This window comes from Drosophila yakuba, chromosome 3R (genome assembly GCF_016746365.2).
Source record: "Drosophila yakuba strain Tai18E2 chromosome 3R, Prin_Dyak_Tai18E2_2.1, whole genome shotgun sequence".
In the NCBI taxonomy this organism is placed as follows: Eukaryota; Metazoa; Arthropoda; class Insecta; order Diptera; family Drosophilidae; genus Drosophila; species Drosophila yakuba.
The window spans coordinates 20,073,807-20,097,789 of NC_052530.2; the positions used below are offsets into that span (position 1 = coordinate 20,073,807).

The following is a 23,983-nucleotide window of genomic DNA, read 5'->3' on the forward strand; positions in this document are numbered from 1 at the left end:
CTCCCGCCTTAATCCGTTGTGAAAACATCCAAACTGGTTTTATTCGCATTTCGACATTTATATTTTGACATTTCATAATTGGCCATTTAACACCAAGCTTAATTTATATCATCCATAAGATGATGAGTAAGATGATTGTTAGGTAATTATGTTAACTGATGATGGCTTACAGGTTTCATCAATTCATCACCAAACATACCAGAGTTGTCATCCTCTTTAAATGGGAGGTTAAGAAGACGCTGTAATAAACTAGTTTTTTGGGCTTCCAATTGGCCAGGTTGTAAACTTGTTCGTGCAATTTTAACAATTTTCTGTCACCTAAAATACATTTTTATATAGGAACAGAAATAAAAGAACAAAAAATTATGGGTCAGGTTCGTGACAATCCTCAAAATGATAATAACCCAAGTAAAATACCAATTTAACAGTGTGCGAAAAACTTACTAACTTAACTTAACTTAACTTTTCTAACTTTTTAAATTTAATGTAAATTATTTGTTAAGTTATTATATAGAATGAGAATCTGCATATATGCATGTGATCCTTAATATCGCCATTCGCCCATAACAAAATGAGTTATCGATAAATGCGTATTGAACTCTCCATCCCTGGCAACTACGCATTTTGGAAGAACTCTTTTTTCTGGACAATAAGAATATAAATACGATAATTGACTACAACGATGGATACCGAAATTGTTTACGACCAATTCATTCTTGCGGATAATGATGATGAATTATTGCTTATTTACGACGATGAAGTGAATTTAGATGAGGAGCACCTTCTAATCTATGAGGATGTCTGGAAGAGCGAAGAGGTAATGACTCTAGATGGGAATTTAGCCAACATCGAAGACTACGCAGTTTTGCTGGAAGTAATGGACACTCCTACCATACACTTCGCCTCTGGGAGCGATGAAGAAATGACTCCAGAAGAGAATTTGGGAGACTTCGTTTCAGCGGATGCACTTGTCACTTCCACAACAGACGTGGCAGATTTGGAAGAACTCACGGTCTATATTCCCGAAGAGATCACATTCGCAGATACAGGATTCTTTGCAGAGCAGGACGACAACTTGGAGGCATACGACTTCACCTACACGGTGATCGCGTCTGAGAGTTTTAGCCATTCTCCTGGAGAATTGACCGAAGTGACAGAGCTTATACGCTATCTCAGCCAGGACTTGCTCTTCCAGGCATACTCGCCGCCATCGATCCCCAGCTTGCATACCGAGCATTGTCCTCGTCACGACAAAAACTCACAGAACGTCTTCTGGTCCGACATGGAGGAAGTGTCCTGCATCCTGTTGCATTCGGCGGCCGCCTATATGGAACCACCCGCTTATGTCGACGACGCCACGGTGAGTTTTATTGCCAAGGGTCTCTCCTTGGCCAAGAGTTTCACGACTGAGGAGCCCGATTCCCTAAGCGCACGGCAGAGCATTGGTCGCCTGGTGGCCGCCATTGTGATGGACAGAGAGTCGGGCGTCGTAATGGCATACGCCGTGATCCACCTCGTTCCCCAGGTTATGAGTGACGACAGCACGGGCGAGTTGTTGGGCATGATGCTCCATAACGTCATTCGTGGATTCGCCATCAACGAACACTTCCGTCGCATAATTATCGAAAACAGCCGCCATTTCCTTTTGGTGGCGAACCAAATTCCAAACTAATAGTTTCCTTGGTTCGAACGATTCAATTTTAAATCTTTTCTCATTTTATTTGGAGCATTTAAGAAGCATTTGAGCATTTAAGAGGCTGACAAAAAAACGAAAAGATATATATGATCAGTAATAAATAACTATTATTCTATCTTTTAAAGTGCCTGCCAAATTATTTTAATTTAAATGAAAAACGTATTCAGGCTTTGTTTTAGAATGTTATTAAAGAACTTGTAACAATAAATAGTTCTGTGGCTTTGAAATAAACTCATTGTACAAGAAAAACGAAGTAAAGCCAATATTTTAATTTTTATATTCTGAAAACGAAATGTTTACTTTAATATGTGGCTTGCATACAATTATATGTTTATATTTATCAGTCTTGCTGTATGTACAGATCATAAGAGCATGATTAAATTTAATTTTTACTTACCATAAGAATCGGTCATTTTATTTTAGTTACACGACAATGGAAAGTCTTCGTTAAGTTATTCAATTGTATTATTTTATTGTATGTAATGCAATAAATTTGTCAGTTAAAGTTCACATAGTTCTTAGTTTCGTTTACATATTTATATGTGTAAGTATTTTTGTTATTAGTCGGTACTTAACAATAAACTTTGCTATATCATGAGTACAAGTGTCTTCCAGTGTCTGTCTTTAAAAAGTAACGTCCACACCTCTGCGATTTTGGGACTTTTGCGTGTAATGCGATTTATTTACAAATAGTCGGTTGTTGATAATTACATGAATGGAGTCTACACGTTAATCGAGTTGATGAAAAACACTTAAGAGCTTAGAAATGTATTTTGATTTCGATTTGTATAGTACTTGCTATGGTCATATACGCCGCTTAGGTCTAACAAACGTTCATTGTTCAACATTCAGTTTAGTGTGTGGTGTCCAATGGCCAATGGCTTTTTGGCGGAAAAATAAGAGGCTGCATATAAGTGTCAGGATTGGGCGCTACTCGGAAAAGGTGTGAAAAGGAGTGGGTGGCTCAAAGGTGGTTAGCCGCAGACCGCGAGCATTTGATGCATGCAAGCCGGAATGTGTTAATTGTCCACAGCCGTGAAAAGAATCCCCGTTAAATTAACCCCCACCTGCCCGACCGCTGTAATATTGACCGCAGAAATTTATTTCCGTGGCTTTTTCTCACCCGTCTGCGGAGCGTGTTTGTGTTGGCTCACAGCTGCTTGCGGTTAACTTGGCCCGGGATCAATTTGTTAAGCGCTCAAAGGCGGGCACATCAAGTATACGCAGGGAGTGACAGCCGACGCTGCCTTGGGACAATCGCACACATAATTAATGCCGCTTTGAGGGCATTGTTTGAGTGGGAGTGGGTGTGGGAGTGATAGTGGGTCTGCACCTAATTGCAATTAAGTTGACGCTGCAGCCTCACTTTCCACCTTTCGACGTGCATACAAATTCAGGAGCAGAGACGACAACTTTAATTAATTTCAGACGATTTTTATGGGATTTGCCGTGTGGATCGGGGGAGTGTGTGTAATTAAAAAGGACGTTAAGTGGATAAATAAATACGAGTTGGGCCTGCGGGTTGGCGATGCATACGATGTTTACATTTTGTCCGTTTGATTCGTTTTATTTATTTCTTTGGCCGCCTTGCGCCTTTGTCTCCTGCCTGCCGCTATTTGTTTATTTATTTTATGTATTTATTTGTATCGTTTAAATGCAATTCATTAGTGTTTGGAATACGTCTCTGGTTGGATTCTGCCATTTATATTATTTGTATATTCAATTAATTTACATTTTGCTGAACGATTTCGCAATGGAGTTATATACAGTTCACGATTCAGTCCGCTGAATTCAATAAATTTACTTTCGTTATCAATTAAATTGTTTTTGCTTGCTGGACGCCCATTTCATCCAATTCGTCCATTTCGATCAATGAGTGTATTTGCTATAATTTTTTGTTCTTACGCAATATTTACTTTATGAATTTTGCTTTTTGCCGGCATGTTTCGAGCTTGTTCGTGAGATAAGAGCACATAAAATAGAGTTCCATAAATTGGCTATGCAAATGTTTGCGATACATCGGCAGATACATACATACATCGTGAGTGCGAGTACGTGGGTGTTATGTTTGCCAAAGATAATGCTAAATAAACTCCTTGGAAATCTTTCACAACTTCTACGATCTCTGCGACGACCTATTCAATTTTTCAAATTTATTGGCAAAATAAGTTTCACTTCCTCTGGCCAGAAACGAGGTCACCACCGACCAGAGTCTAGTATTTGCCAAAAATAATAAATATTCAAAACTGTCCGGCATCCGTGAGTGAGTGAGAGAGCAAGAGAGAGAGAGAGTGAGAGAGGAGATGGAAAACTGTGCGAGGAGTGCGGGATATATGGCTAATTGAAAAGTTCAGCATGTCGCCACATAGGAAGGAGACTGCAAATGTTGTTCCAGACTCAAATTGCCATGCAAATGCATTCGAGTTGCATTTTTCCAAAAACGCATTTGTTTGATGGCTGGAATTTCCCAGATCCCGATCCCTCTTCCTGCCCAGCTCGCCCATGCGGTCTGAATGGTTTCAGGATATCGATGCAATTTCACATCGGACTGCATAAATATTTACTATTATTCATTTATGCAAACTTACTCGATATTTTCCACAAAACATAGGCCCCGCCACTCGCGCAACCGAACCAAACTGAATCGAGTTGAAATACCTAAACAAAACTACGTAACAAATTCAGTTAGGAGCCAGCTTAGAACTAGGGGCTTACTAACTAGTTCGCTTAGAGCCGGTAGAACTTACGATTAGCTGGGAGTCGAGGTTCTCGAAATTGCCTGTCTTTTTCTGGGATACGGACTCATCCTCTATATGTATTGGTTATTAGTTAGTGGATAAAATCAACTAGCTTACAACATGCACTCGGTTATTACGTGTTATCTCTCTTCGTGTTTCTTCTCGCTTTTTGCTATTTGGGCCTATCAAATTAATTTGGTTTTTTACTTTTTACGTTGGCAGAGTGTTGGGCTTCCCATCTTCTCACTGTCTAGTAGCAGCTATTGCTCCGGCCATTCAGTTTGGCTTGCTGGCAGTGACATGTCATGTGCGGTGGCCCACTCCGATGAGAATGACGCTGAGCAGGAGCGCCAGGATGCTGAGGGCGTAGGCCCGGGTGGTGGCTGCCGAGGAGGTGACCGCTGAAGCCGACGATTCGCCTGGGAAAATGCAAGGGTGCAATCAGACTCTATATCTCTTTTTAGGGATATATGACATATTTAATCAAGGGAATCAATACAGTCAGTATTTTTGGATAGAGAACTACATAGCTGTAAAATTTAATACTTAATTTAAAGTTTTTTAAGTTTGTTGTCCATTATCTGTATTCGTCTTTTTTTGTCATCATCATCAAATTCAAAAATGTGTGAACTTGATAAATAGCCTCACTTCAATTTGCATCAAATTAAGTTTGTATGTAGAGTATAGCAATGCAGTACTACTTGAATTTTTATATTTTAACTTGATAAATAGACACACTTCAATTTTAATGAAATGAAGTTTGTATGTAGAGTATAGCAGTGCAGTCCTACTTGGATTTTTATATTTTTACTTGATAAATAGACACACTTCAATTTTAATGAAATGAAGTTTGTATGTAGAGTATAGCAATGCAGTATGACTTTAATTTTTATATTTATTTTTAAAGGAAGTTTTTTTGCGATCTAATGGCCGGACTGCAACTCACCATTTATTATGTTCAGCGTTACGGTCGCACTGGGGCTATTCGACGGGCTACATGTGTAATTGCCAGTATCGCGCTTCTTGGCCGACTCGATGATTAATGAGCCAATCTGCAGGAGAGAAAACAAGAACACAGGCCCACTCAGTTACTTACAGAGAAAGACAGAAAGACAAGCACAGGCAGTTTTTGCTCGGACATGGGCACACGTATTTCAAATATCGCGCATGTGCCGGAACTGACATTTTGCCCCGCGGCAGGCGAAGAAAGTTTTGGCAAGGCAATTAGGAGAAATGCGACACAACTGAAACTTTGCAAACCAATATTATACCATTTCTCGCTTGCCAGAATCAAACTAAAAAAAAAATAATAATAATAATACTAAAAAAATTATAAGGTTCTTTTGGTCCTAGCCAAGTGAAAGGTGCTTTAAGTCACAGTTAGAATTAGTTTTAATTGCATTGTCATAGTGAAACAAATTTGATATCCTTATTAAGTAAGTAATAATTATCCACCGTTCACTTACCGTGCTCTGCCCTTCGCCGGAGGCCTCCGGCAGATTGGGATCCAGTTGCGTGCGGTGGCGCCGGGAGTCGGCCGCCAGCTGCTCGGCGCCGTGGTACCACATGATGAACGTGGGCGGCTCCAAGGCGCCGCGCACGATGCAGCGGAGCACCACATTGCTGCCTGCCTTCACGTAGCGATCCGGCTCTCCCAGGATCTCCGTACGGGGAACTGCGGCATGGAAGGAGGTATAAAATAGAGTAGAAAGGAGCAGTGCGCATAAGTGGAAGTGGCAAATTCGGCGCTTAGAAATTGTGTCATTTCGCTAATCTATTGAATTAACGGCTACGAGTCACGTCGCACACGTAAATCTGGCTGTGGCAGGACAACACTCCGCCTCCAAAGAAAATCCACTTTTCAATTTTTCACTTACTGATTCCAGCTTGAACTACACCCATACCCCCCAGACTGTGCTCCAGTTCGGGGCACCCGGGTGATTTTTTGGCAAACAGACACGCACATGCATAACAAACTAAGAGTTGTGGCAACAAAAATGTGGAAGAAAAGCAGCGAAAAAGGCGGTGAATAGGGAGCGCACACAGACGAACAAGTTGGAAATGTTGGCGCATACATTTTCACACGACTTACCGACGCTCCGCGGCGTCATCTTACCCCCAGCACCTCCCCCCCATTCCGGAAAAGCGGGAAAACTGGGCATCTTCATTTGCTAGGCAGCGTGGTGCGACGTGAGCTTTGAAATTTGACAAAATCACGTATACGCCGAGTTTTCACTGCTGTTACACAAAAATGTGCAAAATGAGTGCGCCGAGAATTTACACAAAATGTCCGACTATGCCCCCAGAGTATCTGTGTGGGCTTCTACATGTCTGTGTAATACCAGTGCCTACTGTAGTCGGCGAGCACGCGCCAAGTTTTGGTTTGACACCAAACTGTGTCAGCTTGTCAAAATCGTCATGTTGTTGAATGTTAGTTTTCCAGCTGCTTGACTGGAGGTTCGCACCACAGCAGCAAATAATATGCAAAAAATTGACTAAAAGCGTACTACGTACTGCGGCAGCTAAAGCTCAAGCACCAGTGCAATATTATTAGCAACCGTTACACTTTATCACACACGCAACTTTTATTTGGAGATGTTACCGCCCGGTGAGGGAATAATTTTCCAGACAGCACATTCACTGGCATGGCTCTAATTAATTCGAGGATAAGGGGGCCCGATGTAAAAGCAGCAGTTTAAAATTCATTCTCCCAAGTACAACAAAGTGGAACTATGTATGTACAAATGTATTCCTTCGGTTCCCTGGCGAAATTTGATAACAAAGGCTGGTAATCACAAAAGATGTAAATTAACATTAAAAGAATTAAATGGATAAGAGTATAAAGAAATGATAAGAAAGGAAATGAAAGAAAGAAAACAATTTCTGAAGTACTTGCGTTGTATTCAGATTTTTTTTCTCGTTACACAGTTATTACTAAAGAATTTGTTTTAATACCCAAAATTCGGAAAAAAAAGGAACTGGTTTTTGCTTATTTTTTACGAACTAGTATGACCAAGATTTATAATTCTCATCATATAAATTTCTTCGACAACATCGTTTTAAGTAAAGTTTTGGTCTTTGAATAACAATTATTAAATAAACAGCAACTTTGTTTTCTGAACACTATAAACACAACCCCAGCCCATCCGAATCTAGATATATACACCCTGGTAAGTCACATTTTCAAATTAATTTCAATGACAGCATCGACTGGGAACTATTATGCTTAGTCTTTAGAAATAATTTAAAAAGAAAAGAAGCTGAATGGGAGCCGCAGAAACAGAAACAGAATCAGAAACCCGAAAACTTTGACCACATCTCGGCAAATTCTCCAAGCACAAAGGGAGCAGAAGTGCAAAGGGAAGGGAATTAGTTAGGAGTGTCAAGCGAATTGCAGCAACTTAAATTAATTGAGTTTATGGCGAAATGCTTTTAGGCAAATTAGTCGAGAGGCGCTGCGCAAACATCACAGGGAAATTGTCACTTTTGATGGCGAGATAAAGTGCGGTCCCAAAAAAAAAAAAATAATAAAACCAAAAGAAAACCCCAAAATTGGCTTTGGCCATACAAGATTAGCAGCAAATTAAATAAGACCAAGCCATTCGGGAATGAATTCGAAACGAGACGGCGAATCATCAACCTTGGAGATGAGATGAGATGATCTGAGCTGAACAGAAAGCGAATCGCATAAAACCAAATCTAGTTTGTCGTTCAATGATGCAGAAAAAAAATATTCATTCATTCATTTGGCATTCATGTGTGCAAGTCACCGTGGGTGCGAATGGTTTTCTTTTCCTTGTCAGGCGCGAAAAGCTCTTTCGTGAACTGGGATCATAAAAATAAATCAGTAGAGTTGCCCGGGGAAAAAGTTTAAAAGATTATTACATAAGTTTGCAGCTAAGCAGACTTGATGTTTTTTCGGGGCATTAACAACGATTTGGCTCCATTGTGCTGCCCATTTCGGTGACCTAGAAACTCGAGTAAATGAACCAAAACCAAAGAAGCTGACATTTTAACCAGCAACAAAGCAAATAAGGATTTCTTCCTCCGCCCGCCCCCTAACATAACAAATTGACCGAAAACTACGAGCCTATTACCCCAACTCCAGCTCTGTATCCAAATATGGCCAGGGAATCAAGCAGCGGGCAGGCAAAGGCCAAAGCCCAAACATAAAATCCATTGCCAAAGGATCTGAATCGAATTCATCCAGCGCCAACGGGTGGTGGTGGTGGGTCAAGGCGGTTGATTTTGGGTGCTTTTGGATGCTTTAGTGGAAAGTGGGTGGTGCAAAAATCGACAACATGCAAAGGGAGTTTGCACAGACAAAACGATGCAATAAATACAAATTACATGGCAAAGGCACAAAATCAGCCGAGCAGAGCGACACCAAGAGCAGAGTGCGAGAACGGGTGGAAAAAGCTGGTAGGAAAAACTGCAAAGGGGTGATCAAGGGTGGTGAAGAATAGGTGCTGCCGATAATGGTTATGGCCAGCCGAATTGGAAGAAAAGGAGCAAAGGAAGGAGCGGAAGGACCACGCTCGCCCAAATTCAACTTCAAACAAACAAAGGCCGATTGGCCAGGACCTCCGACGGGGAAATGGAAATGGAAATGGCCATGGATGAAGGCCAAACGACTGCAAATAATGGTTATTCAGAAAGAGACAGCGAGTCGGCGCGAGAAAGAGACGGATCGTAGAATCCCTGCCGGGTATGAATAGAAATCCTTTATGCTTAAACTTGTCGTTAGATTAACGCAAATGTGGCCGCGCATACGAAATTCAGAAAGGCGAATACTTTTGGCTTCAGATGGATACCTGTTGGCTGCCACGCCCATTCCCAATTTCTCGAAGCTAACACTAAGAAAATTGGATCTTAAGCATTTTCGTAGTTTAATTAATTGATTAATTTGCAATGCCTTTTAAAATAACTCAAATAAGATTTCGGGAAATATTTTTGAAAAATGTGTGTTGGAAGTATAGCGAAAATATTTAAATACTTTTTAATAAGATTTACATTTGACAACAAATTACATTGTTGTAAATTGTAATTCATGTTGTTCATACCCAAAATACATATTGTGCCTATCAAGCAGATCTAATTTAACATGTTAAATTTTCGATGTTTTCTATTTTTTCCATTTTTAACAATATAATCTGATTGTTCCCAGTGGACACGCACGCTCACATGAGGTTTTGGCATACATGCGCATGTGTTTAGCATACAAATTAGCTGAGCCGGAAATGCGAAAATCACTTTTTGGCAACACCATTATCCAGTCTATTGCCCTTGCCCTCATTTTTCCCTGCTCATCCCTCGATTCAGCATGATGTGTCCTTTTTTGCCGGCAGCATCCTCAGGCTGGATAGCCATAAAACCAAAGTGTTAGTTGGATGAAAGAAAATTCAATTTGTTGGCTTCAAATGCAAATTGACTTTTTACTTTCACTGCTTTGCGCTCCTCTTTTCGTTGCCATCTGAGCTGGGCTAAATTGACCTTAAATTGTCAAAGAATTTGAAATAATGGTGTAATTCTGGCCGAAGGGCCTTGTTTTTCGTAAAGCAAACCTCAGCCGCAGCTTGCAGAAGAAATCGTTTCAAATGAATGCATCCGTGTCATAGATAAAATCTGGATCTGAAACCGAATTCGAATGCGAATCCGAAACCCAATAGCCGTGGCCAAAAAATATTCGCACTGATTTCCGTGTCATAGCCCCAAGCAATGCAGTTGTTATTGTGCCGGCCAGATAAATAGTGTGAGCCAGAACCACAGCCGGGAAATTTCATATCAATTACAGGGCTCAGAACATCCTCCGATGCCCTCGACTGACATTTACATTGTTCATTTGGCCTGCTGATGCTGTTTCTTCCGGTATGCAAACATGAAATTTAATTAACTTTTTACTCGTTGCTCGGATGTGTGTGTGTGTGTTTCTGGGAAACCAAAACGAAACCAGAGCCCAGCACGTAAAAGTTTTCTCGTTAAAAAACTTGACTGACCAAAGAAATGTTCCGTCTGTGTGCTCTGCTTTACTTTTTTTTTTTGCACTCGTTTTTCGAGTATTTCAATGGGCAATGGTCAGCAGCCGCAATTTGAATGCAATTTAGTGAATAATTTGAAATGCAGTTGCCTCATAAAAGATGCAAAGATCTCGGCCCATGTGTGGCTCGACCTTTTGTAAGCAGGCTGAAAGTTTTCGCATTTGCTGTCGCTTGACCTTTGCGGATAATTCACCCCGAGTCCAGTGTCCAAGTGCGAACTCATATGCAAAAGCCTTGGCATTTAGTGCTCATGTTCACGGTCTTGGACTTGGACTTGGTCTTGGTTTTGGTTTTGGTTTTGGTCTTGGACTTGGACTTGACTTACCCACAACTTGCAGCTGGACACGGGCGCTGACTTTGGGCTCCGTGGAGACCTGGCACTCGTAGGAGCCGGCGTCCCGGGCCTGGACGTACTTGATCTGCAGGGTCCAGTACTTGTCCGGCTGCTTGATGGCCAGGAATCGCTGGTCGGCTATGAAGACGGCCCTGAAAGCGGGATGCAAAATTGGAATTAGTCGCAAGTTATAATTTTTATTTAATTTTAGTGTAATACAGAAAACCAGACTTGTGGCACATGGTTGAGTTATGAAAGCATTGGCACTGCTTATTTTCTAACGTAGTTTAAGGAAATCCTTGGTAAGTAATAGGAAAAACGATGTTGTGAGGTAATCTCAACTGCTTACTAAAGCTACAATGAAAATCATATTTAAATATTCCGTATAATATTCACTTTTATATAAATTCAAAGGCCAGAGCTGACTAATCACGCAAACTTGGCCTGGAGGACTAGCCACACGATTATTTCTTGTTTGAAAACTGCAGGATGCCGGCAACCTGAGTCCATTTGGACTGACTTTAAGCACCCATGCCATATAGCATAAACTCTGAGCAAACGAACAATAGCGGCAGACCCATTTAGCGGAGTACTCGCTAAGTCCGCTACTAATGGCCACTCAAAAGACACTTAAAGTTATTTAGTTGCGGCATTTAAGCGGCAACTAGCGAAAGAGACGGCAAGTGTTGGGGGGAAAGAGTTGACAACAAAGTTGCGTGTTTGGGGCAGGCAGCATGCAAATGTTTTTGTGCGAAGTCAGTAGTAGTAAAATAAGTTGCGTTTAATGACATTGTTGCGATATTTTTGTTCCTTCTTCCTAGTTGAACCCCCCTCCGGGACTCTAGGCTCCCAAATTGCCCCCTGCACTTTGACTAAAGTGCAAAAATGTTTCCGTCATTTGGCTAAAATGCAGCGAATGGCCACGCCCACTGCACACATGCGTTGACATTGCTTATTATGTGCCCCAAAGCTTGGACCCAGTACCTCCCTCCCCCTACTAACAAGTTTTGATGCTAAACCCAGATTAGACCCTTGCGTTTTGCACTCGTAAAACTCGACATTTTATGACTTTTGCCATTTCCTCGGTGTCCTGTTCGTCCTCCCCACCTAAACTGTGCACCCCGCGCTGTATTTCTTATCAAGATTTTGTAGTTACTTTATAATTTTCATTTCATTTTAAAGTTTCTCAGCGCCCTTGACTCCTCCTCCTCCTCCTCCTCCTGGCCACCTACATTATGTTGTCCCCTCTTTGCCGTATATTTTGATGCAACTCCTTTTGCCCAGCCCGTATTTTGTGGCTTTCTACAGTCTCTCTGCACGGTTTTCAAGTACTTGGGAGTGACCCGACCCGGCATGAGTTACCATTTGCAATTTATTGTTGTGGAGGAAGCTGTAGTGGAAGAAGGACCAGCTTCTTCCATTTCCACTTAGGAGTAAGGCCACTTAAATACTCCGCTTGGTTGGGAGCCCGCACAAGGAATTTTCGGTCTATTTGAATGGATGTTTGGGGCCTCAGAAAATCAAGATAAATAACCGTAAACTAAATAAATCTTTAAAGAAAAATACTTAAACTAATATTATTTTGTAATTAAATAAATGTGATTAGGTTGCGATTTTATTTCACATATAAAGGATGCTTTTGAAAGCGCAAATAAATAAGATGTTGAATATTTTTAAGGGAATAAGCTTTCACAAAAGGAGCTCAATTTCCGCAGGGACTGCTTGTGAATACGAAAGGAGGTCGTTTCGCAGGATTGTGGGCGTGGAGTCTTTGGCTTTTACCTCAGACGTATCTGCCATGATTTCTACCCCGCCGGAGAGTTTCATTTCCTTCGCTTCGTTTATCGCATCAGGGAGCTGCTTGCTCCAGCTTGTTGCGGTTGCCACTCGGAGAATCCCATTAAGAGGAAGCTCATCTCCTGCTGCACATGCAGCTCCTGCCATATGACGCACTCGCCGGTGTGCGGTGTGTGTACCACCCAGATAAGAGATAACAAAGTAGCCGAGAAACACCTGGCCGGGTAATTACCCCGACCGCCGGCCAAGCATTACGGCTCCTTTCGGCCAAGTAATCCTTCGTAAGAACGGGAAGGGAGATGGAGAATGGAGATGGCCATAAATTGAGGAAAGCATGTGTCCAGCGGCAAACAAAAGACAGCATTGCACGTGACATTTATATGATAGTGTAAACACATCATTTGCGCCATTATACAGCACACTAGCAGTGTCGCTGGCTAAAAGTTTTGAAATCTATTCCCATTATGTTTGCCATGCCGGGGAACTGCTGGCGAAGGACAAACAGTTGGGGTTTCTTTTGAGCGCGCAAAAAGAAGAAAACTTTCTAGATAAATGTGACAGAAGACATTGGAGCAGGAAAGAACTCGATGCACACAATCAGCTGGCAGCAAGTTGCAGGATGGACCAACTTGGCCCGAAAGAGGCGGTCGGCAAAGAAAAAAAGGGGAGTGGCACCGGGGCACGGGATCTTCTGCTGATGGGCACTGCAGGAAGCAATCAGTAAGGACACTATCTCAGCTAAATTTCAATGCTCGCCATGCCCAGCAATGTTTGTCTTCAGCCAGTCATTCATTTCTGCCCAGCCATTCAACCAACCATTCATCCTGGCCAACATACTTACATACATAGATACTCACACACAATCGTAGGGCCATCGGCACAGAGACTCCCATATGGAAGCTACTCCGCCAGAAGGACAAACAGGCTGGATGTCTTATCTAATGTGAAAGGTTCATTGGTTTTACTTTTCTATCAAAGTAATAAGCTGGAAATGTTTTCCCTCCTAACCTGCACCACAATCCCTCACGAATGGCAACGTGGCTAAAACAGAGAAGGATGTGAAGATGCACAGCAATATAGTTCGGGGTCTTACTATATATATTAGTCCTAAAATTATTAAACAACTTACTACTAATTTTTCTAATGCTTTGCTATAGTAATAATAATAATATTAATATGACTTTATAATATATACTTTGAAATGTCAGATTGCAACAGAAGTTGCACCATTCGAATACATTAAAGTTATTAATTGCATTTTATATTTGAACTCTTAACATAATTTTAATTTTTTTATTCGTATCCTGTTCTAATTGAATAAAACATTTATTTAATTTGTACTTATGGAAGAATACAGTTTTTGTTTTCCAAGTGTGAAATAAAAGTCGGACGAACCAACAACAAGCAGACTCAGAGACAGTTTGAAGTAGGGTTTTTCTGCATTTGAAGGGGAAGGGGGTGAAAAAATTCAATGAAATTGCACACTTGCACACTTGCGTTTCCGCTTGGCCTGTCATACAGGAAAAACAGGAAAAGGACATCCACATCCAGCATCCAGCATCCACAAGCTCGCATCATTGATGACACACCTGCATCTCGCCCTTTTAGAGGACACGCAGATTGAAATTGAAGGGGCTCTTCGGAAGCTTCAAAGTTTATACTCTTAATTCATTTTGTTGTAAATTGTTTTTGTCTCAATCGAGTTTACAAAAATTTCGGAGGAATCAAATTGGACAGTTTCGATGGAGTTCTGTGAAAAGATGTTGATATAAGTAAACCTAACGAACAAATCGTTCTTTCAACTTGGAAAGGTATAATCCGACGGAAGTTAGCAAGTAGAAAATAGTAGAAGCAAGCACAATGCGATGGTTTCAAATTTTAATCCAAAGGTTAATCATCCAACAGGGTGATTATGTAGGCATTTTCGCCACTCATGATATTTTAATTGGCACATATCACTACTGCCAACTGTTGTTCATTATTTTCATGCAAATGTCTGGAATGTCTCAAACAGAGTAATCAGTAAATTACCGGTGAAAATGTATAACTATATCTGAGCGCGCGTCGTATACAAGAAAAGCAGTTGAAAACGAGCCTGTTAAATTCACAAATTACACAAATATTTGTGCTCATCTGTGCATTATATCGTTAATACTACTGTCGCTGTCTGCGTCCTCCAGGCACTCGAGAATGTCCGGGGATATTAACGACTTAGAGTGTGGAGGCAGAAAATTGATTTGTAATTGTCAGCAGATAGTCGTTAAGCCTCGAATTCAAATGTCTGGCAATGAGATTGTTACGAGGGTCGTTTGATAAGTCCGTGACTTTTTGAATAAAATATATTTTTTTCGTCAAAGAAGCGTTTTATTTCTCAACATAATCTCCTTTTAGCTCTATACATTTAGTCCAGCGTTTTTCCAATTTTTTTATTCCTTCCAAATAATAGGTTTTCTCAAGGCCCTCAAAATAGTCGTTTGTTTCTGTGATGACCTCTTCATTTGACCCGAATCTCTTACCGCCGAGCCATTTCTTCATGTTTGGAAACAAAAAATAGTCACAGGGGGCTAAATCTGGAGAATATGGTGGATGGGGTAGCAGTTCGTAGCCCAATTTATGAAATTTTGCCATGCTGACTACACACGTGTGCACCCGTGCATTGTCCTGATGGAACAGCACTTTTTTTTTCGCCAAATGCGGTCGTTTCTGCTTCAAATCAATATCGAATCTGTCCAAAAGCTCTGAATAATATTCGCCGGTGATCGTTTTACCCTTTTCAAGGTAATCGATGTGAATGATACCTTGTGCATCCCAAAAAACTGTGGCCATGACCTTGTTGGCCGACAGACCCACCTTGGCCTTCTTTGGTGCACGTTCACCCGGAGAAACCCACTGTCTTGATTGTTCTTTGGTCTCTGGTGTGGTGTGGTGGATCCATGTTTCGTCTACGGTAACGAAACGGCGCAAAAATTCGTTTGGATTGCGGTTGAACATCGCCAAACACTCCTTTGAAATGGTCACACGGTTGCGCTTATGGTCGTGTGTGAGCAATCGCGGCACCCATCGCGCGGAAAGCTTTTTCATGTCCAAATATTCATGTAAAATGTGATGTACCCGTTCAGTTGAGATGCCTACAGCCTCAGCTACCTCACGCACTTTCATTCTCCGATCATCCAATATCATTCCATGGATTTTGTCGACGATTTCTGGCATGACGACCTCTTTTGGGCGACCTGAACGTTCGGCATCACTTGTACTGGTACGACCACAACGGAACTCAGTAAACCATTTCTTAACCATTGAAATTGATGGTGCAGAGTCCCCATAATATTTATCAAGTCTTTCCTTGGTTTCGGTGATGGATTTTTTACGCAAAAAATAATGCTTAATTAGCACACGAAATTCACTTTTTTCCATTTTCGTTAAAATTCACGAGATCGTCTGCTTTCAATGCCTATAAAACGCAAACCAAAAAACGCAGCTTTCTCAAAATTTTACAGTCAGCTGTTAATCGATAACTGCTGACAGGAGCAGTGTTGTATTTAGAGCAGGTGCGCGGCAAATACAAAAAGTCACGGACTTATCAAACGACCCTCGTAATTACCTGTCAACGGTCAAGATGTGTCCATCTCGCAGACGAATCCAGGACACAGATTTGTTGCCCAGTTGTTTGACCTGTGGGAATAAAACAAACAAATTGGTTTATAAATGAGATTGAGGCTGATGAAATATTTACTCTACCAGATAGTGATTTAAATAAAAATTCGCAATGAAAAACTAATGGAAAAAAAACTAATGGAAACAGATATGAGTAAGCTTTATAAAGTTGTTAGTATATGATATTGATTTTATACAGCAAGATAAATTCACATTACAGCTCTTTATATTTCGTATTTTTATAGCGTATAATAGTTTAAGTGATTGAACTGTTATTTTATCTTTATATTTCGTATTTTTATAGCGTTTAATAGTTTAAGTGATTGAACTGCTATTTTATCTTTATATTTCGTATTTTTATAGCGTTTAATAGTTTAAGTGATTGAACTGTTATTTTATCTACAATTATTTTGTTATATTACGTTATTAATTATTTGAAATTATAAATGCCTTGCAAGATTATTTGTCTAGGGCCAAAGTCAGTTTAGGTGGAAAGTGCCATTTGCCAATATTGCATTTTGCCGTTAGAAGCTGGAGCAGCTTAGAGAAGGACCACAACCGAGATTAGACACCCCATCTTCGGTGTAGACCGTCCGCTCCATTAACGATAAGGACAACCTCCGGTGACTAGACAGTCCAGTCCACACGGGAATTGCTCAACAAGTGGAAGAGAAATGTCAAAGTGCCGGCGCACACAGAGGCAAGTAAAATACAGCAACCGAATGCAGATGGGGCCAGGAGTTGGTAAGTGGGATGCAGTGGCTGCCCACTGAAACTACATTGAAATGTAATTAAATACCGAAATGAACATGAAACCCGGCCGACAGATGGACAAGCGCAGGAGGAGTCGCCGAGGCTCAGAAGTAGGGGCATCTGCATCTGCATCGGCAACGGCAACGGCATGTTTCAGATATTATCGAAATGTGTCGTAGTTAGTAAATCTAAAATGTATTTATAGGCGCACGCAGACCACCATCCTGTTTGCACTGAAACGATTTTGTCCATTCAACACTTTGGTCCTGGTTTGGTTGGGCACTTCGGTTAGTTGTTGGCTAGTTGCAGTCCTCTGCCTTCCATAGATCTGCATAAAATGTGTAGGTGCTGTCGCCGCCCTGTAATTCCGTTGTAACGATCTCATTAGAAGCTTGTTACATGCGTTGCATTTAATTGGCCTCAGTCTGCTGTACGTATTACTAATTTAGTTTGGGTAAAATTCCAATTGCGAGATTACTTTTGATTGCAACGACATCAGGAATCAGTCTAACTGCAACGCTACTCGATTGAAGTGGGCATTCTTTGGGCGGACAAAAGTTAACCTCCGACAATTACAAATAAGCTGCTGCTTGGAATATTTCAAATAAGCCATTTACCCCAAAAGGATGTTCTACTCCACCTGATGTCATCGAATGTCCGCACAAGTGAGGACAATTTGAAAAGAAGCGGACCGAAGAGTAATCTTTAGTTGACTCCCGTCCTCGTCCACAACCTCGTCTGCTGCTCCTGCTGATGCTGCTCCTGTGTCCCTCCTGGCTAAGAGGACTCACTCAGCTGTGGCACTTAATGCAGCATTTGAACAGAGAATGGAGTGAAAGGCTCCCGGAGAATGCGGACCGGCGAAAGGAGCGTCGAATAAACAGGGCGTGTCATCCTGGACGGGCATAAAGTGTAAAGCCAACGACGAGTAATTGACGAAAATTGAGATGCGAGCCTTATACTTTTCATTCCTGGATCGGGAAATGATGGCTGCTCTGTCTGTTGGAGGTATGTTGGATGCTGGAGGTGGGTTCTGGGTGGTTGTAGGAGCAGTCTAGGCTGTTGGTTGCTGAGCTCTGCGGAGGAGCACTTAATTGACCGTGACAACAAGAAATTAGCATTGCTCTTCTGGAAAATTACAGAACACAGGACGCACTCGCTCCCCATCTCATCACGTATTAAATATTTCAGCCGCGAATAATGCGAGTTTTCCAATGCTTTGTTCTCTACCTGGAATTTGAGCTCTAAAATGTTTGTATTCAGGGAATAACTTTGCCTTCGAATGAGTTGCAAAAGCCTCTAAGACAGCTTGGCAAATTGGATGATTTCAGCTTAAATTTAATTTGTCTGTTTTTGTAACGAAAAGTAATATATTATTCTTGTTTAATCTTTAAGCTCGGAGGGCATATTGATAACAATAATGTTGGTTATGCCGGCAAAATACACATGCTGTGTATTTGTATTTCGCATAATCTTCAAACAAATGTCTGAAATAAGTTGAAACACGATCACACCTGCCCTAAAGGTGCAAATTAAATAAATACTGAATAATTAGCAACACCTTGCCATTGGCAAATTGGTCACGTAATGTGGCTGACCTAGACTCCGAAAACTTGGCACCAATTGCGATGCCATAAAACTAATTTGCTGAAATTTAATTTTCACCTTTCGTTTATGCTAAATAAAATATTTACAACTTGTAAGCAAACAATTTGCCCGAATGCGTGCCCCTGGCATTTTCCATTTCCCCACGTCCACGTCCACGCCCCTGACCCTGACCCTGTCCCCTATTCCCCTGATCTTCCCATTGGCCTTTAAACACCTGCGCAAACAATGGAAAAGCGTGTGAGAAATCGCCTGAGAGCGCCTTGGCCACGTTTGTTTGGCATTTGTTCTTGAGCCTTGCGTTAAACACACAGGCTGCGGTCACACCTCCTCGGCATGGTCCCCTAAAAATGTGCGGGGCATCCCACAAATATTTGCGCAATAAAATTTAATGGGTTTTCTATGTGGACCTCAGGCAGGTCACGGCGATGAGGGCCGTCACAACAACCATAGTAGTAATAATTACAAATAAAAACACGCACGCATCTCCGCAAAACAGCACGCAACTTTGTTTGCAAAGGTACAGGTGAAGTTCCCTATGGCGAACGAAGAGTGCGGAATCATAAAGCTTTTGTGGTTAGCACGAACTTTCAAACACTTGCTATTTTTAGTTATAACCACGTTCTATACAATATTTCTGACGCTTTAGAAATAAAAAAAGAATTATGTTTACAGAAAATAAATACCTAAAATAAATTAAATACAAGTTTTGTGAATGTTAACTTTAACACAATATCTTTTGTTTAATCATAGTTTTGGCATTTGGTAGTCCACGTAAATTTCTGTATTATGAAATGTATGTATTTTGCGGTATTTAACATACAATTAAGTTTTTAGTTCAGGTGCGGCTAGGCAATGACGACTGTACGCGCAATAAAAATGAAAATATCTCAGTAATTATGAATTTATTTCTCTGCAGCTTTAGCTCGTTATGCTTGGCAAATTGAGATGGGCTGTGGGATGGAGATGAAATGGTTTAGCTGAAGCGGCACTCACCCGACAGGGCAGATACGCGTGTGTCCCGATCTGAGTGGTCACATTGGAAGTGGCATAGCCATCCAGATAGGGCTCCACGAGTCCCGATGTCGCCGACAGTGCGGATGCCTCCGGCAGAAGCGAGGACACTTGAGCCAAGCTGGAGAACGCGGTCGCCGATGATGGGTCGCCGCTCTCATCGGAGCTGATGGCCATGGAGGCTGCCGATGCCGATGCGGATGCCGACGATGTCCCTGCTCCTTGTGATGTTCTGTCTGCTCCTGGTCCAGATGCCCTTCCGCCTGCCGCCTCCGCCGACGTCTGTGTGTGCGATGCTAGAATTGATTTGGGGGCGGCCCAGAGAAAGAGGAAAGTGGATTTCTTGTTAATCGAAATGACAATTTTGGGCTTCGATTTCACCAACATGCACATGTCACGTACATGGCGCTACTGGTTCGTGTGTTTGTATTCGGAAAGGAGGGCGTTTTGGGTGGTCCGTGTTAGTTGATTGGGTATTAAAGCTGCAGGCAAACATCGACCTTTAATTTGCATGCATTTGTACATGACAACATGGAGGAGGGAAATACAGGTTTAACTCGCGCTGAACATTGCTTGAATTTAAGTGTTTTAGGGTGTGGCTGTATGAATCGCAGTTTCTTTGCTTAATAAAATGCATCAAATCTATAAGCAGCCCTTTTAAATACCTTCTAAACCTTAAATGGAAGGCAAGAACTTGTGTTTGCACGGTTGCTCAGCTACACTAACTAAATGGTTCCTTCCTATCGCCTTGGCACACAAAGTGCAAATGCTAAGATCATTTAACTGAATTGTGGCAAATGGGTGTATGGTGTTTAAGTCAGATCCACACAAAACCACCAAGTCAGAAGCAGACGAGGAAGGAGGTCTAACCACAGTGGCCATTCAGTGGGCGGTGACCACCTCTGCATCTGATGGTCCGAACTGCGGCTTCCTTTCCCTTCCGAGCTTTGGATACACACTCGGACTTGTGTGTTTGGCAAATGCCAGTTTTCGGTTTCAAATGAATCAATGGCATTTAAGTGGCTGGCGGGAGACAACGTCACCATCATGATTTTCACACCACAGGAAAGTTTTTTAATGAATGCCGTTCATTAAAATTGATTGTTGTTTGGTGGGTTGACAGGCGACCCTATGCTTCAACTCCCTGTTCTCGCAAATACCGTCCAATGTCCAACGATGAGCTGGCAAAACGCGGAAGGTCCGCCAAAACGCATGCTATTCGCTGAATTGCCAATTAACTGGCAATTTCGGCTAAACCTAACCGAACCGAACCGAAACAGAACCCTCGAATCGCCCTTACTCCTAACAAAAGCGATTGATTTTATGCCTCTGGGCCTTTATTTCTGCCCGATGACTGAACAATATTTTCGGTATAACATTAATTTTTGGCGGGAGTTTGGTTGAAAGAAAGAAGAAAACGGTTTTCGATTTTTAACTTTGACATAATTGCGCCTGTCGCTGTCAGCTTGATATATTTCATAAATTGTGGAATTGAGTCGTAAGTCGATTAAGAGTTTATTAAAGATAGCTTTTCAATGTATATATTCTAGTATATAAATATATCACACAAAAATCTTACTTTAACAAATACAAACGATTACTGGTATTCGAGTATAAAAGAAATTTAGGACACATGTTCAAATTTTCTCGTTAATTCTTTAAAGCACCTAGAAGTTAACTGACGCATAATGGAACGATAGCCAATATATCAGCACTGCCAAATTGATCAACAAGGACATGTGTGCATGTGTAAATCGTTCAAATAGGTACCACCACACCCTGCCATGGCTATGGCAGAATTTGTGCTCCAATTAAAACGACGAATGTAGCGTAAAATCATTTCGAGTTTGACAACTTGCACGTCAATTTAATTGGTGCGAGCCCTTGATGCCCAAAAAGGTGGCAGTGGCAGTGACAGTGGCAGTGGCAGTGCGTTGCTCCGTATGCATAGCTGAAATCAGCAATCATTTCATCTATGCCTATTTTTTGCCCCTCAGGATGACACATCTGCCCCATTGCTCCACTACACAAGGGTACAGAGCCACGGCAACAGCCGGAAAAAAAAGGGAAATAGTCGGGGAGCTGGGAAAATCGGGTGGCGGAGGGCGGAGGGCGGTGGCGTAATTGACAAAAGGTTTCATGCATTCAATGCCACTGCCAGGCTCGTTGTCGCCCTCTGACAAATACAGCGCCCAACTGATGGCTCGACACTCCCGGCCAAGTTGTAGGACCCGACCAGAAGGACATGCCCGCTGGCAACCCACACTCACACTCACACTCGCACTCACACACACATTCACTCACTCACTCACTCACAATCAGCGCAATCGACACGCAAAAATTGGAGAGAAACGCGCTGAAAAGATCAAAGCCATTCAATTGTCAGCGTCGTCAGCTAGAGAGGCTCCTCAAATGCGGAGGCGGATGTGGATGTGGATGTGGGTGTGAATGTGGCGATGGATTTCGGGGGTGGTGATTTGTCAAAGCAACCAGCTTGAGGCTACCGCCTCCCGGTTGCCGCCCAAATGTTTAGCTCAACTTTAACCAAATAAAACAGATGCCAGAAATTCGCTTAGTTTGCATTTCCGCACGAAGCTGTTGATTAACGTGTGGATTGGGAGGAGACGAAGGATCCCAATCAGGGAAACTGACAATGAAAATGAAAACAAGGACGACAATTTGAATAGTTTCTTTGCTGAGCTAGTCTCTGCACAGAATTATTAATCTACAGAATCTATTAAATTCTTATTTTAAACGTTGCGTATGCGTAATATGACTAAGTCAGATATATTAGTTAAAAAAGTCTATGATAAGTAACTTTCAGTCGTTCCAAGAAAGTGTAGCAATAAAGTGATTGTTTAAAAACTTATGATTTTACTAGTAAAGAGATTTTTTTTACCTCGAAGTCTTAAAGCTAGATTGCTTGGACTTCTTTTTGCAAGTTTGAAATTTAAAATTCCATTACACATAGATAACTTTTTACACTGGTCTAGATATTCATGATTTTATTTAAGCTACGTGGTATGTTACGTAATTTAAACATATATTTTTTATTAAGGTCTGAACAATGAGAACTTTAATTTAGTTTCAATGCGAAATTTCAGATGATCCAACAGTCGCATCTAAGCACAAAGTATATGCTAGAAAAGCTTTTTAAAGTATGCGATATTGATATAATCGACCTGTACCTCCAATTATCCTAGTTATTTTGAAGTAATTTGACATTTTGCCTTAAAACTCAAACGGAAATGTCAGCAGTAACTCATTTTGTAGGTAAATAGTCACACAGACACACACAAATCAAATTCAAGGCCCGGGCTCGAGATCTCTGACGGGTTCAAGGTGAGTGGACATCTATCGCGCACTTGGCCATCTTGGCCACTTAATACGTACATCCACCAACAGCACGAATCGAAGATGTGCAGCCCCTGCTGTGGATCCTGCTGCGGACCTTGCTGCTCCCCCTGCTGCAGCCCCTGCTGCACCCCTTGCTGCAATGACTGCTGCGGGTCCTGCTGCAGTCCGTGCTGCGGACCCTGTTGCAGCCCCTGCTGCGGACCCTGCTGCAGCCCCTGCTGCAGTCCCTGCTGCAGTCCTTGCTGCAGCCCCTGCTGCACGCCGTGCTGTAAGTGTTGCACACCCTGCTGCGTGCCGTGTTGCACACCCTGCTGCACCCCCTGCTGCACACCCTGTTGCACCCCTTGCTGCACTCCGTGCTGCAGTCCGTGCTGCAGCCCCTGCTGCTCCCCTTGCGGCGGGTCAAAGTGCAAGTGATCCACGGAAGCGATTTCGGATTCGGATTCGGAGGCGGAGGCGGGAGCCAGTCGCAAATGCCACCACAAGTTCGTCGGAACCCTTGCTATTACCAGCTAAGGCAATCATACACACGAAAAGTCAACGGCAGAGCAAAGTTTTAAGGCCCCCAAGGAGTGGGGATATAAGAACGTGGAGGATGTGGAAGCATCTGCTCCCGGGGCCATGTTAATGAAGACACAGATTAGACAGCGGGCCCAGGTAAAAGTTGGTCATCCTCAACTTATGCCAGTTAGGGCTGTGTAAAGTTTTTGGCCTCTTCCGAAAATTAATTAAAATCAGTTTCAACCTATGTGACACGAGCACACTTACAAAAGAAATTACATTACATGCCAAGCTGAGTCAACTACATGTCTGCGAACTCTGAATGTAAACTTACAGGGGAAAAGTAATTATTCTAAGGGACGTTTCTAATAGTAATATCAAAACTTACTGACAACTTTTATTCTTAGCGGGGTATCTTTGACTTTTTCTTTTTACTAATTTCTGCGTCTTATCATATCTTACAGATAGATAGGACTAGAATCGCAGTAACAGTTAA

The 23,983-nt window shown here is 41.9% G+C and overlaps 2 protein-coding genes and 1 long non-coding RNA gene across 9 annotated transcripts in view; 2 read left to right on the plus strand and 1 right to left on the minus strand.

The window, feature by feature from the left end:
* Positions 1-568: 568 nt before the first annotated feature.
* Positions 569-2,297, plus strand: LOC6537623. The gene has a single exon (XM_002098132.4). The coding sequence runs from the start codon at positions 683-685 to the stop codon at positions 1,670-1,672; it is 990 nt and encodes a 329-aa protein (XP_002098168.1). The 5' UTR covers positions 569-682; the 3' UTR covers positions 1,673-2,297.
* LOC6537624 (hemicentin-2) overlaps positions 2,144-23,983 on the minus strand; it is a 66,398-nt gene continuing 44,558 nt past the window's right edge. For 2 of the 7 annotated variants that reach the window (XM_002098133.3, XM_039375265.1), the window contains 6 exons: positions 19,612-19,925; positions 16,205-16,275; positions 10,798-10,958; positions 5,901-6,109; positions 5,381-5,486; positions 2,144-4,853 (listed from right to left, as the gene is read on the minus strand). In XM_002098133.3, coding sequence (XP_002098169.2) covers positions 4,738-4,853; positions 5,381-5,486; positions 5,901-6,109; positions 10,798-10,958; positions 16,205-16,275; positions 19,612-19,925 — 977 coding nt within the window. In that variant the 3' untranslated portion in view covers positions 2,144-4,737. Of the gene's footprint in view, positions 4,854-5,380; positions 5,487-5,900; positions 6,110-9,532; positions 10,297-10,797; positions 10,959-16,204; positions 16,276-19,611; positions 19,926-23,983 lie in introns of those variants that run through there. The other 5 variants (XM_039375266.2, XM_039375270.2, XM_039375271.2 and 2 more) reach the window with 5 other exon arrangements.
* LOC26536175 lies at positions 22,846-23,791 on the plus strand. Its single transcript, XR_005561430.2, has 2 exons — positions 22,846-22,971; positions 23,035-23,791. It is a non-coding gene; the product is annotated as an uncharacterized LOC26536175 (long non-coding RNA).

Coding starts and splice junctions, on each gene's coding strand:
- LOC6537623 (XM_002098132.4), top strand. CDS start 683: ATGGATACCGAAATTGTTTACGACCAATTCATTCTTGCGGATAATGAT.